The sequence below is a fragment of the Parasteatoda tepidariorum genome, chromosome 2 (assembly GCF_982258835.1).
Source record: "Parasteatoda tepidariorum strain Cologne lab strain chromosome 2, Ptep-v5.0, whole genome shotgun sequence".
In the NCBI taxonomy this organism is placed as follows: domain Eukaryota; kingdom Metazoa; phylum Arthropoda; class Arachnida; order Araneae; family Theridiidae; genus Parasteatoda; species Parasteatoda tepidariorum.
This window is the reverse complement of record NC_141756.1, coordinates 41,472,814-41,487,545: the sequence shown is the minus strand read 5'-3', so window position 1 is coordinate 41,487,545 and position 14,732 is coordinate 41,472,814. Positions and strand designations below refer to the sequence as shown.

General features: G+C 26.4%; 1 protein-coding gene across 1 annotated transcript in view; it reads left to right on the top strand.

Moving 5' to 3' along the window:
* Positions 1-190: 190 nt before the first annotated feature.
* LOC107436187 (protein O-linked-mannose beta-1,2-N-acetylglucosaminyltransferase 1) overlaps positions 191-14,732 on the top strand; it is a 72,660-nt gene continuing 58,118 nt past the window's right edge. Inside the window, exons 1-11 of the mRNA XM_043044531.3 lie at positions 191-545; positions 660-743; positions 1,106-1,141; positions 2,451-2,556; positions 3,466-3,615; positions 7,393-7,502; positions 8,255-8,339; positions 9,497-9,623; positions 9,715-9,781; positions 10,634-10,732; positions 12,170-12,265. Of these exons, the coding sequence (XP_042900465.1) occupies positions 482-545; positions 660-743; positions 1,106-1,141; positions 2,451-2,556; positions 3,466-3,615; positions 7,393-7,502; positions 8,255-8,339; positions 9,497-9,623; positions 9,715-9,781; positions 10,634-10,732; positions 12,170-12,265 (1,024 nt within the window). The 5' untranslated portion in view covers positions 191-481. The remainder of the gene's footprint in view (positions 546-659; positions 744-1,105; positions 1,142-2,450; positions 2,557-3,465; positions 3,616-7,392; positions 7,503-8,254; positions 8,340-9,496; positions 9,624-9,714; positions 9,782-10,633; positions 10,733-12,169; positions 12,266-14,732) is intronic.

The following is a 14,732-nucleotide window of genomic DNA, read 5'->3' as shown; positions in this document are numbered from 1 at the left end:
AATTTATTATACTAGTTTGAATATTAGCTTTAAACAAAAGTTTCCGAAGCTCTTAATTCTATATTATGTACAATATACTTTAAAAAAAATTCTCATTGCTAAAAAAGTTAAAACAAGGCCAAAAATAAAATATTGCAAAATTAAAAAATATAGAAGTATTGTAATGGCATCATCAACCTTTTATAAATTTACTTTCAGTTTGATGTTTTGTTTATGATAGTCTGCTACAAGATTCATGACCACGATTTAACTTTTTATTTCTTTTCTTGACATCATTTCATATCACGAGAAATCATGGCATTAAAAATATAAGAATAGATTTTAATCTAACGTCTGCTTTTAGTTTTGGGATCTAATTTTTTAATATTTGATGTTTTATTATCGAAATAAATTCTTCGGTACATTTATAAATAATACCGTTAGCATTAATTAAGATTCTGTTGATACTGCTCTAAGATTTTGCCGTTCTCTTATTTATGAGATGAAAATATTTTTGAAGTTACCATTTACGTGGCCTGCGATGGTTTTTACCCGTAAATTTGGATGTAAGTACCCTATTTATTTATGTAAATGTTCCATTAAAGCATTAACTTTTAATTTAAATTTTTTGTTTGATAATTTCTTCAAAGTTTCAGTAATGATTCGTAGAACTTTTTTAGTTTCAGGTTTACGGCCCATTATTTTATTCATCCTGGTGATGTTTGCATTTTACGCTACTACTTCGTTCTACTCTCTTAATAATGGTAAGTTTGAATACGCACCTAGTATAAAATGCATCGTGTAAACATTTTATTTGAATATTTTATTTAGAAGACAACTTATATAGATGACATTTAAAATATTTAAGTAACATTGAAACATATTTCACTGATCAATAATGTCAAATGTTTGTAATTAAGTTCTAGTTGCATAAAATGCATTAGATTATTTATTGTTTCTTTGCATAATGATTTTTTAGTAGAAGACAATCAGTATAATTTATTTTGTGTAAGTGATTATGCATCTTATTATTTTTAGTGTTTTATTTATCCTCCTTCCATAAATGTTTGATATCTGACTTTTTGATTTTTTCAACATGTTTATTTACTGCTTTTTCTTTTTTTAGAAAAAATTTCATCTTCGGAGCTCTTTAACGAAACAGGTTTGTGGTATCCATACACATTTTAGTCTGATTAAATGTAGAAGATTTAATTTTTGGTTATACAAACAGTTTTTATAAAAATTTAACACATGCTGTATTCATCTTACTTTTGTTTATTTTTATAAGAAGACTTATAATTAATTTTTTATTAGTATAGCAATCAAAATATTTCAATTGTCCATTTTTTGAATACTAGCACTTTTTAAGTTGAGTTTTTTTAAAAATGTAATTAGTTTCATCTTATGTTGGGAACATATCATTATAAGATCCTTATTGTTTTAATTTGTAAAGTCAACGTGGCAAAATGTCACTGGCGGCAATGAAATTTTTTTATACACTTGAACTTGTAATAAATAAAAAATTGGCCTATAGTGGATTACCAAGAGATAGCTTTGCAATTTTAACCTTAGAGTTTACCGTATTCTGTTATATGTTTTAGTTTTTCGTGGCCCGCCTTTCTGTTTTTGCCAAATCTTGGTGACTATTTTATTGTAGGACTTTAAATACTAATTCTTCTCTTATAATAAAAATTGCCCTCTTCAGCTGATTTGTTTTAAAATTATTCTATTGAGGATACTGTAGCCAAAAACTGGGCAGCCGCTGTTTATCATTTCTATAATTTCAGTCGATGCAGTATTCAGTTTAAAATCAGTATCTGATTCAAGAATTTTTTCTCATTTTAACTTAAAATGGTCCAAAAGCTTAGGATTCTTCTGGTATATTGTAAATTGATTTCAAATATATTATCCTAGATTTTGAATGCTTTTGATCACATTACTAAGTTTTAGAATTTTTTCATTACAATTTTGGATTTATTTACAGTTAATTTTTTTACATTAAAAATATTGCTTGTCATTGCTCAGTAACAGTTGAGAAGAAAATTTAGCTTTTGTTGTGAAGGAAGCCAAGTTCATTTGCACCAATTACAACCACCAAGGCTCCAAATGGATTTTAAACAAAAAAAAGAAAAAACACGTACAGGTTTGCCCGGGGTGACTAGGAGTTATACGCTTCGAGTTGGTCCTTTTCTAGAATATTCTTTTAGAGTCTCGCAGGATCCTCTGTTCAGAAGTTGCCAAAGTTTGGCGATTATTCTGTCTGTCACAGATCATGATATATAGAAATCATCCCAGAAAAGGATTGAAAATAAAAATGTTTTTTTATTTATTATTTTTTTTAATAAATATAATTTAAAGCCTATGTTTTGTATTTATGCTAGATCAGTAGTCATTGAAGCTGTTTAATATAATTTTAAATGTTTTTCGTTATTTAAAAATATGCTTAAATTTTTATTTTTATACATTTTCAGTTAATTATGTGGAAACTCCAATAGCAGTTAATACTGAAACAACAAATGTAGAGATAAGAAAGCAACATGCTGTTCATGTTTATGAAAGACCTCATTTGATTAATGAGTGAGTTTGTATTTCCCTTTTTATGACAAAAAATTGTTTGTTGAACAAATAAATATGAAATATGTTTGAATTTTGTTTTAGGAAAAAAACAATTTATATTTTAAAATACATGATCAATATTAATTTCGAATAATCATATATGGCCAACTTTATGAGCTCCCTATTTTTATGAAATTTTTTTCACAATTTTAAAATGTGCTTGAAAAAGAAAAATGTATTTACACTTACAATTGAATAATGTTTCCATTAACAGAAAAATTTCTTTATGAACTATGTAATGGCAAAACTCATTAATTACCAAGATTTTTTTAAACTTTATTTAAAAATAACTTCTGTGACGGAAATTATTTTTGTTGCCTATTAAAAAACAGGAAATAGAATCTAAGTCATTATCTATTTATTATAGAATCTCTCTGTTTAATCTGTAACAGAATCTTATATTTAAGTTAAATCTGCAACAGAATCTTATATTTATGTTAAACCTATAGCAGAATTTTTGACTTGTAATTGTACTTCGCAAGTTTTAAAACTATAGGTACAATTTATCAAAATTTTATCACATAAATAAAAATAACAACTGTGACTGAAGTTATTTTCACTTCGTGTAAAAAATCCAGAAAAGAGAGTAAGCTTTTGTCTACTTGTAATAGAATTAATAAAATATGTTAAAAGAATAAAATTAATCCTTGGTGGCACTTCATAAGTTTAGAAATCATACTGAAGTTCAGAATTCATATATCATATGTTTTTGATTATGTTGTATTTTTTAGGAGCTATTTGTATAGTACATATTATTTATTATGTGATATTTTATTATTATCTTTATGAAATATAAGCATTTATTTTTTAATTTTTTTAAAATTTCTTTGTAGAGTCTTATTATCTTAGATTTACTCTTTTTAATTTTAGAACTGTTACTGCTATTCACTCCATTCAAGTTGGTGATATTATTCCCAATTGTGGTTTCTCAAAAATTTGTAATAGTAATGAGTTTGTTGTTCATTTATATTCGGGAAAGGATCATAGTGATGAACCAAAGCTTTGTATTGATGGCAAATAGTAAGTATATATTTACCATAACAATGGCATTATTAGATAAGTTAATATTAGATGATCCAGAATATTATAGGATAAATTAAGATTGATTTTATTGATATATTATGTAATCATGCCTTAACATTAATAAGATATGTCATAAATATGTATTGATCTTATTAAGATTATGACATCGTAAAATATTATCCAATTTTTTTAAATGTCAAAATAAAGTAATTAAATCATTTTGGATTATTTATTAATCTTTTGAATAAACTCTTTCAAAAATTGAAAATTGTCAATTTTTAAATCAGTTTATTCATTATTATTTTTTGTGTGCTTAATCATAAATAACGGTCTAAGAGTTCAATAACTGTCTATACCTATGAAGGTATATTTTATGCAAATATAATTATGTGTTGTTTAGCTACAATAATATTTTAATTATATTTGTAAAACATTTTATGTAAGGTAAGGATTACTTGTGTGACATAACATATGCTGCCATATTCTCTTATTGAGATTTTGAATAATTTATCAAGATTAACTTTTTAAAATGTGATGAAAAGCATAACGATTTTTGTTTGTAAATAAATATGTTTTCTTTTTATTATTTGTTATAAACATTCTTCTAATAAACAACCTTAAAATTTTTATTTTTCAGTTGTATCTTAAATCAGATTATTCATTATTTTTTACTTTTTTGCTTAATCTTAAATGACTGTCTAAGAGTATCTGAAGGTATATTTTATACAAGTATAATTATGTGTTACTCAGCTACAATAATATTTTAATTATATTTGTAAGACATTTTAGTTGCATAAGGTAAGGATGACTTCTGTGCATAAGATATGTTACCATGTTTTTTTTTTGTAAATAAATATGTTTCTTTAATTATTTGTCATAAACATTCTTCTAATAAACTACATGAAAATTTTTATTTTTAAGTTGTATCGGAAATAAATTTACAATTTTCCACATTTCGTTAAGAATTTCGTGTGCTATCTAGAATAAATGAATACTACATAATTATGAATTGCTTTTAGGAGAGTAATGTGAAGTCTCATGTTTGTATGGCTCAAAATATATAAGGAGGAGTGAGGTAAGACTGAGTATTGCGATAAGACTGGGTGCCTCGATTGTGGGAAAATTAGTTTTGTTTTCTAGTAGACAAATTCTGAATTATACTTTACTAGTCAAGTGTCACAATATATCTGTAGATCTCTTGTTTTTTTAATTTTTTTTATTGGTCATTAGAATTACGAAAATAATTTTTGGTTCAGCTTATTATACGTTTACTGAAGATTTATATCCTAGAAAGCAATAGGAATTTTGCCCAATAGTAGTATTGTCCTCATTCATTCAATAATCTCTACGCTTTGGGTAAGACCAGGTATTCTCTAGGTGTGTGTCTATATTGAGTCCACAAAAGCTGTGGTACAGCAGAGGATGAAGACAGCTATATTCAAGGATAAACAAACGTCTTACGGACCCCAGGACAAAGTTTATTGTGGGCCCTTTCTACAAAGCACAAGAAGCCTTATTTCTAGAAATTTTTAAGTCTCTTTATACAAAATCGTAGTTTTTATATACATATTAAAAAATTCTCTGCAATTTCCTAAAAAAAATAAATAAAAAAATTATAAGAACTATAATTTTTTGTAAGGAATTTCGGCAGGACCTCAGTAGTCACTGGTCCCAGTCAGGACAATTTTCCTTTTTTCTCTTTTCTTAATTTTCTTAAATTGTCATATAAAATTTAAATGTAGGCTACTTTTTAAATTCTAGTACTTCTAAATTTCCCATAAAGTTAATGTGTGTACTTGGCTTAGCCCGACTAGTGGGGTAAGATCGGGGGATTTGACTTTTTCTAGAAAAAAAAATCATTTATGAAAAACGTAGGACATCAATGACTCTTCAGGAATGATATTTGTACACTACTAAACAATAAATATCTTTTTTAAGTCTGACAGTTTTTAGGTTGAACAATTTAGCTCTTACAGGCTTTCGAATCTTAGTTACCCAGTGTCACCTCACTTTCCCCTATACATTTTTTGGAAATTAGTAGATTTCCTTCTATAAACTGCATTTAAAATTTTTACTTGCTATTAGTTCGTTTAAAATGCTGCATAATATGACACACAATGTCTTTGTTTTTGTTTTGAGCACGAGAAGCAAAATGATATCATAATGATAATTAAGGAGTTTTTATTTTGGTGAATTCTGCCTGCTTAAATATTTTATTTAAATTTCATGTTTCTTCTTTTTATAATGTGTAAAGTCTGCTTGTGCACAACTTAATTTTTTAATAAATATTTGGAACTGCAGTAATTCAAATATAATGTATATTTTTATTTTGCACTTTTTTAATAAATTTAAAAAAATAGAGCAGCTTTATATGAATATTAATTAACATTTAGTTTTTGCATGTATTATTATATAGATTCCTATTTCTAACAGAATAAGCTTTATAATGCTGATTTAATTATAAAATAGTCATGTGTTGGCTATTACATTTTGAAAAAACTTGAAATGAACTTTTTGGTTAAATTTTTAGAGAAATAAGAATTTTGACTGCTTACATTTATTTTTAAAAAATTATGATCTTATTGTTAATAGGAAAGTGTAAATTTTAAAATATATACTTAAGTAATTTAAGCGAAAATAGATACAGTAAAACCTTTTTTTGTGCGGTGGATAGGGACCGCATAAAAGAAATCGCACAAAAAAAAATTCGAAAATTTTATAAATTCTGACATGTAATAAACAAGTTTGTACCATATACCACCAAAAACTTTTTTTATGCGGTTGATAGGGACCGCATAAAAAAAGTCGGACTCAGAAAATACATCAATGATTTATGAAATAGATAAGAGAATGCTTTCAATAAAATTAAATAATTAAATTAGACCTAAAGAAATTTTAAAAATATTTAATTCTCCATTGTACATATACATGTAGAAGTTTTCAAATTATACATTAAATAGTTTGCTGCTACTCGTCGTAATCCAAAACGCGCATCTTCTTGGAATGAATTGGTTGAAAATCGCTTGAAGATAGGATTTCGATGATTTGTTTTTTGGTACCATAAAGTCAGTGATCAGATAAAATAAAATAAAAATCATAAAAACTACATATAAATAGAAACAAAAGTAATTAATTTTTTTACCTTTAATCTCACTATAAAATGAATCCTTAATCTAATGAATCGTGTATAAAACTCTGAATACGAAGCGTATAGTATTTGAGATACACGCAGACGAGAATTTACAAAATAAAAATAACGGTTTAATTTTAAAATACTAAGTATTTTAACACAGCAAACGATTTTTTACTGATTTACTTCAACTTGTTTAGCGCAGAATAAATTTTAAACAGAAGAGAAAATGGAGTTGACGATAATAAATGAACTAATGAAAGTAAATAAACAGAGCATCGCGAAGTTCAGATACATCGTTGTCAAGGAGACCACGTAATCAGAGTTCGTCCACAACATGCATATGCACATTGATAGGAAACATTAAACTGGTGCTAACGCCGTTAAGATTCATATACCGCATAAAAATAATTCGCACAAAAAAAATCGCACAAAAATAAAATCGCATAAAACCAATCGCACAAAAACAGAATCGCATAAAAAAGGACCGCACAAAAACAGGTCTCACTGTATTTATGTAGTTAGGAGAGAAATGTTGCTTTTGGTTTATGTTGTTGTTAAAAAAAAAGGATATGGTTTTTGTTATAAATTTATTTGTTTATGATTACATAATAATTTGTATATTATGTTTTTTTTTACCTAAGTGTTCTCGGAAAAGATGTGAATGAGGGTGGCCGAGGTGTAAATGTAGCAGTTGTGGATAATATGACAAGGACAATCATTCGTGTTGTTCATTTCGATACTTATGAAAAAGGTGTGTATTAAGTTTTGAGCAAATGTAATGAAATATACTTTTAAAAAAATCTAGGTGGAATTTAAAATAATCATTTAAAATTTTATTTCTCTTTTACTTAACTATTCATAAAATATAACTTATGTTCAATGCGTGTTTACAATGCAAAAATTGTAAGCATGAAAAGGATTTAATTAGTTTGGATTCTTAATCTTTCTAATCAATTAATCTTGGTTAATTTTCTGCTCAGAAAAGCTGTTTCCAATCTTGTTATTCAATGGATAAATTGAACATGACAGAGAAATTGGAAAAATTTCGTTATGAGATCTTGTTGCAAAATGGATTTGCACTAGGATAAGTGGCATGCAAAAAAAAAAAAAAAAAAAAAAAGGGCTTTCCGCAAGGGAAAATCTTAAAGGTGACAACTAGTTGCCTTTAATCTAATTATCTAATTTATTGCAAAAAAAAAATCTAGTAGTAGCAGTTTGGAAAGATCAAGATCGAATGTGAGAATATTCCCAGGAAATTTTTTAATACATTTGTCATATAAATTTGTCTACATTGGACTAATCGTTAAACACAGTTCTCAGTAAGCATTGAAGTCAAGCATCATTGGCAGCTGTCAGTGATTAATACAATTATAATTAATTTTAAAAATGCTCAAACATACTTTTCCTACTGAAGTTGCCCCTTTAATTTTATTGGTTTTATGTGCAGATTGTATAACTTAACTGTACCATGTACAAAATTAAGTTATTATTTTGTATATTCAGATTCAATTCTTTTGGAGACATTGCTTTTGACACTAAGACCTGGAGATATAGTGGTTCTGATGACTTTTGATGAACCTTCTAGAAAGTATGTTTTATCTTCTGATTTTGGATGTAGTTTCAAGTTGGGATACTTGAATTTTTAATGTTTGAATGTTTTTGGATGTTAATAGTAGAGTTACAGAGTATTTTTGGGTCATTAGACTAAATTGCTTTCAACAGCATTTCAAAATATGCAACAGCTAAAAACATTTAAAAATATTTTTTAAATGTTTTTAGCTTTTGCATATTTTAAAATTTGGATCTTCAATTATTTCAATTGACTAGTAAACTACTTAAAGCAACTTAGGATTTTAAATAATTGTTTCATTTTATTTAAAAATTTCTGGCTGTAAATTAAAAGGACTTAAATATGATTAAATTATTTTTTTATAAAGTGTTGGTCTTAAAACTAAAATAGTTATTATTGAGAAATAAGATGTTTAGTTACATATTTAGTCAATTCAATATCTTTGGCTAAACAGCCCTTTGAGGGCATTTGCCTATAAATTATGTTCCATGTTAACTTGTTTGCCATGTTAAATTATATTTTTTAAAAATGCTGCAAAAAATTATATACCTTACAAGTAAAATTTTTTCCACCATTAGTAAATAAAATAATAAAAAATACTTCATAAAGGCTATTTTTTGCATGGTATTATCTTTGGATAAAGGAATTTTATAATTGTGTGCAAAAATCTTTCAATTCTATCAAAAAGTTCTTGAGATATAATGAAATACGCAGAAAGTAAAATTATCATTACAAACTTTGGAGCTGGGACCAAATTTTCCAGATTGTGGCTACTCCCTATATTTGAGGGTCAGAAATCCGAATCCGTCGAAAAAAGGTTTGTTCATTTAGAGAAAGTACGTTGTGTCTGATTTCGTAACTTGAAGTATCGTTTGCACTTATTGATTTGCATATTTGAGGTCACCCCTTTTGAACCATTAAAATTGTGTCCTAGAACATGAAGATCGAATCATTAGATCAAAAGTTATTCAGTGTGGTCTGTTTTTTATTTTGTGCGCTGTACATCTAGTAGTAAAACCTTCTTCATATACTTGTGATTTAATTTTTTTTTTTTTTTTCTCCCAGGAATTTCTATTTTTTGCAAAATGTTCATTTAGCATTCAATTTCACAGCTTTTCATTCGTTTTAAACATTGTATATTGAAAACTTAATGTATGATTCTATTTTGAAAACAGACTGTCCCGGATTGCTAGATTGCTATTGTATGATCTTGGCAGTGCATTGATTCAGAATTTGAGTTATAGGGGTAGTTGGTATTTAATTACTCAAAAAGGAATATCAGGTTTTTCACCATTTGAGGAGGTAAGTATATTGTTACATATTATCTGAAATTATTGTTTGGTGTTTTAGGGTGTTTTGAGAGGTTTCTCATAATAGTATTTTTGTTAAATAGCTTCACTTTGTAGACAGTAGTGGATGGCCTAAACACCATGATGTGAAAATTTGCGTTCCTTTTGAAAGTAAGTGGTTAATATCCATATCAGAAAAACAAATGCTTGTTTCTTATAATGTTTTATTATTTTTTAATAAATCAAATGAGAAATGTCAAATAAGAATATATAATCAAATAAAATATCAAATCAAATGAAAATAAAACTTAGGGTTTAAAATCTAATTGTTATTGTATTAAGAGTATTAATGTTTGCATAAATTTTTCTTCTTGTAAGTACATATTTTATGCCTCCTTTCTTAAAATATGTTTTTTTAGGTTATAAATTAACTAAATTTTTCTGTATAGATTCCTTTTTCTAAGTTAAAAAAATTCTTATATTGTGAATTAATTTCTGTATATAGTAGTAGCTGTACTCAAATGTTGCTAAATTAGAATAATTCTAAGATTTTATTGATGTTTATGTAAATATTGATATAGCCTTACACATGTCTGTATTACTGCTTTGAGAATGCATTTAACATTATTGTAAATGTTGAAAATTTTACAAAGATATATATTGTTTTATGTTAAATAAATTTATCAGTTTTAAATTATAAACTTGAGTTTAATTTATTGTTACAACAAAAATTATAGAAACAGTTTATGAAAAAGAAATTGTGAATATTTATACAACTTAAATCAAACTTTAATCTTGTAGCTTTCCTGTAAAAAGGAGAAATCTAATTGTTTAGTTAGTTCTAATTGTTCTGTGTGTGTGTATATAAAATTGTATATGCTAATTAAAATGAAGAACATTAAAATTTTCTCAGTCTTTATCATCAAATTTATTTTTTAAAATTTTCTAATTTAAAGTTACTATATGCTAGTTTTAATATTAGTATTGATTCCATTTATTAATTACTAAACAATTATTTTTTAGTTAAAGGTACAGTTGTTCACCCAGATCCATTGCCTTCTAGTAACCAAATAAGAGTAGAGTTTTGTGAAAAGCATGATGACTTGCCTCTTTTTTGTGATGGTATATAAATTCAATATTATTTGTTTTGTTTAGTCATTTTTCTGTTTAGTAATATATCTTTCTGATTTCATTTTCTTTTATGAGCGTTTTAGCTCCATCTAGATTTGAACTTTGGAACTATCTTGTCTTCAGGAAATAAGACTTGAGACTAATAAACAACTAAAGAAAACATTTATTTAAGTTAAACAAAACATTCCACACGCCCAGCGTGCTCTCGTTCGATACAGCTAGATGTTGAAGAAAAATGCATAGAAAAGCAATTATCGAATTCTTGTCGTAACATTTATACTCTGAACCACTTCAGTTCGCTTCACATAGTGATCACAGCGACGCCGCAAGCAAGCCTGTTAGTATTTCCTGCCATACACATTAAACTTATTAAATTTTATTTTTTATCCACCTTTTGTTTAAATCACTTCTGTTCTGAGAATTCGTTATTTTAATTACTTTCTAACTAAACATTTTGATTTTTTTTAAAGTTTTGAAACTTTATTGTCTTAAAAATTAACATAATGCTTCTGCACAAAAAGTGAAAGAGAGAAAAAAAAATATTTTTCTTATGTGTATCAAGCTCAGTAGAGTCTTGATAATTCGAGGTGGATGGAACCAAGCTTACCTCAAACTTTCAGAAACTCGAGTTATCGGAAACTTGAAATTTAATAAATATTTAAATGAATAGAAACATTACTGCATCATATCAATTGTGCTTTAAAATAATTTTCTTGTGTTTTTCGTTTCAACACACTATTCACATTTTTCAGTGTTTAATACGATATAGTTTTTGGACATCCAGGTAGTAGTAATCATCGTAAAATCATTCATTGTTGTGTTTGTGTTGGTTATTATTTGGAAGCAAGACTGACTTTTTTTCTCCACGTCAGGTTTATGAGAAAATCGAACAACCGAGGCTCAAATTATCAAGAGTCAACTGTATATCAATTCAAATTTTAAATTTACATGTGTTTGGTCTATGTAGTTGTTAAATTTCTAATAGTATTTAATTATATAAATAAAAAGTTTTGGCTATGAATTTTATATTAAAAGACTTTTGATGAAGAGGAAACAATTTCAGTTTTTAGTAGAAGTAAATAACAAGAGTAAGTAATGTTTTTTTTACTCTATGTATGGGTCTAATGGTATAAATGTTTTACACTTTTTTTTCTTGGATTGTGACTTCAATTTCAGCTTTTCACATAATTGCGAATTTTAATGAAATGTTTTATTCGTTTACTGTTTATTGTTATTCTCGCTTACCATTAATTACCTTTTTTTGCATTGTTTATGCAATAAATATTTAATACTATTATACTATTTAATTGTATAATTTATTTATACAATTACTCCAGTACTTAATTGACACATTTATTAAAATACTACTTAACTGACACATTTACTATACTACTTAATTGATACATAGATTAACATTTTTATATTTAGCTGATGTTGTAAATGATCCTTTGCTGCCAGCTCCAGTTTGGAAGCAACCTTCCTCTATAAATAAAATCTATAATGTACCCATTATAGTAATGAGTGGTAAGATATAATCAATTATATAATTATGATTTTTTTTTGTAAAATTAAATTTTTCAAATTTTTTAAAATTATTATCTATGCAATTACAGTACAGAACCCCTTATCCAGAAAACCGGAAAACCAAAAAACCGGAACGAAATTCGATAAATTTTCCCACCATTTTTTTAAAAAAATGTTTTTTTCCTCATAAGATTTTAGGATTTTTCTTTCTTTTTTGAAAGATTTTTACCTTACCATCATTTTGGAAATAATCATTAGTGTATTACTTAATCGTTTTTTCTTCTTTTTAAGATTATTTCTAAATATTTTTTTTTTTTAGTTGGGTTTAACAATAAAAAAACGGCTTTTTGTAGCGACTCAGAAAACCGGAAAAATCAGTTATCCACAATAGCGATCGTTCCGAATAATCGGTTCCCTACTGTACTTGATTAATATTTGTCTGGATAATTTATATAATGGAATGACCTAATTATACACAGGAAGGTTTAAGTCACACTTTTTCCAAAGATGAAATTTTTAATTCAAACTGTTCCTAATTATTAATTCAAACAACTACATTACAAATTCCCAGAATTTTTGCTACACAACAGCATAATACATGTAAATATCTTGTTGCCTACATGGAAATTGTAAAGTTTTCAAAAGAATTTCCTGCTGAACAATTGTAAAATGTGGCTTGTCAATATATCTTCCTGAACACTTTTAATTAACTATTACGGCATTCTCAAAATGGTTTATCGAACAACTTAATGTAGGACTCAAAGAAAAACTTAACAATGTAATATAAGTAATCTTAAAATAGCAGGAAGTGTTTGGAGAACTGTTGCAAGAATTTATATACTATAACAAATATGGTGTAATTCGGTTGCCACCCATAAAGACAAAAATGGAAAAAATTGAGGGCAATTGTTTTTAATAATAGTAATTTTAATATTATAATGGTAATAATATTAAAATGTTAATAGAAAAATGTTATTTAAAGAATTTAGGAAGCATTATTGAAATTCAAGCAAGTTTTAAGATTAAAAAAAAATGATTTATCATATTTATAAAGATATAAAAGTCGTAAATCCTCCTCATAAAAGAAAAAACACTTGTATAGAAAGAAAACATATAAATTTCTTTAATTTGAATCACTGCATGCAATCTTTTAAATTATTTTTTGAGAAAATTGAAAACATCTGCTCCCTGCTTTTGGTTCTAAAAATCTGAAATAGGAGAGTTATATTTATGATAAAATGTATGAGCAAGTTTTCTAAAATGCTTTTAGTTTGAATGTACAAAATTGTAAATAACAATGTACTGAAATTAAGATGCTTTCTGCATATGTGTAGAAAAATTGTGGATTTCTTTTTACTTATCTTATGAGAAATAATATGAAATATATCATCATTCTTTAGTTGATGCATGGTGAATTTTAAAAATTGAAGAATTTCTTTATCCTATTAAATTATGAGGGAGAAAAAAGAAAGAGTTTCATTCTCAAACATTTTTTTTATTGAAGTAACTTGTAAGTCATCAACCATTTTACTATTGGGATATTAATTTGAACCATATTTTTGTTTGATATTTTTCCAGATCACAAAAATTGACTGAGGCATATCTTTTACTTATACTATTTTAATGGGAATTCTTACTGCAAGATTTTTCTAAGAGGGAATCATTTTTAAGTTTGCCTTCATGTTTTTGGTTGCCAGCATGTCCTGAAATCTCACATCCTTTAATTTTATGTCGAAACTTATCACGAAATGAACCATTTCTTTTCTATTAACTACCCAAAAGGAGGTGCTTTAGGATATATATGTACTTTTAGAATGCATTGGGTCTGCAGCATTTAAAATTTATCACTTTACTAACTCCACTTACTTTCAGACCAATTTTACCCTATTTGCAGCTAGCCGTAACCATTCCAATTACTTATATTGCATAAATTCTATCATGAGAAATCATATTTGTTTCCTTCCTGAAAATTGATCAGAATCCCTAAGAATTAGTTAGAAATTAAAAAAGTAGAGTTTTTTTTTATTGAGAAGATAATTTTTTTTACTGAGAAGTTTTTTTTTATTGAGAATATAATAGCATCATACATCTACAACATCATAAACTAAGAAAATACTTTATCAGGTAATGAAAGTTGTAATAATATACTACTGTGAAGAAGAAATTTTTAAGGCATTGCTGACCGAAAGTGTTTCAGCTTACACTAAAGCATTAACTAATCCCTTATTCTACCCTATTTAATTAATAAAATTAATTACTTTAATTGCTATATTATATGCTCCATCTTATGTACTAAAGCCTTTATCTAAATTTTGACAATGCTCTTTTAGCATACAGTAAATACTAAAATTCTTTCGGCATACAGTAAATGGTAAAGCTCTTTCGACATAGAGTAATTTATTTGATTAAGTTTTGTTTTTAATTTTTGTTTTTGAGTTAAATTTTTTTTGGAGCTACATGTAGAAGA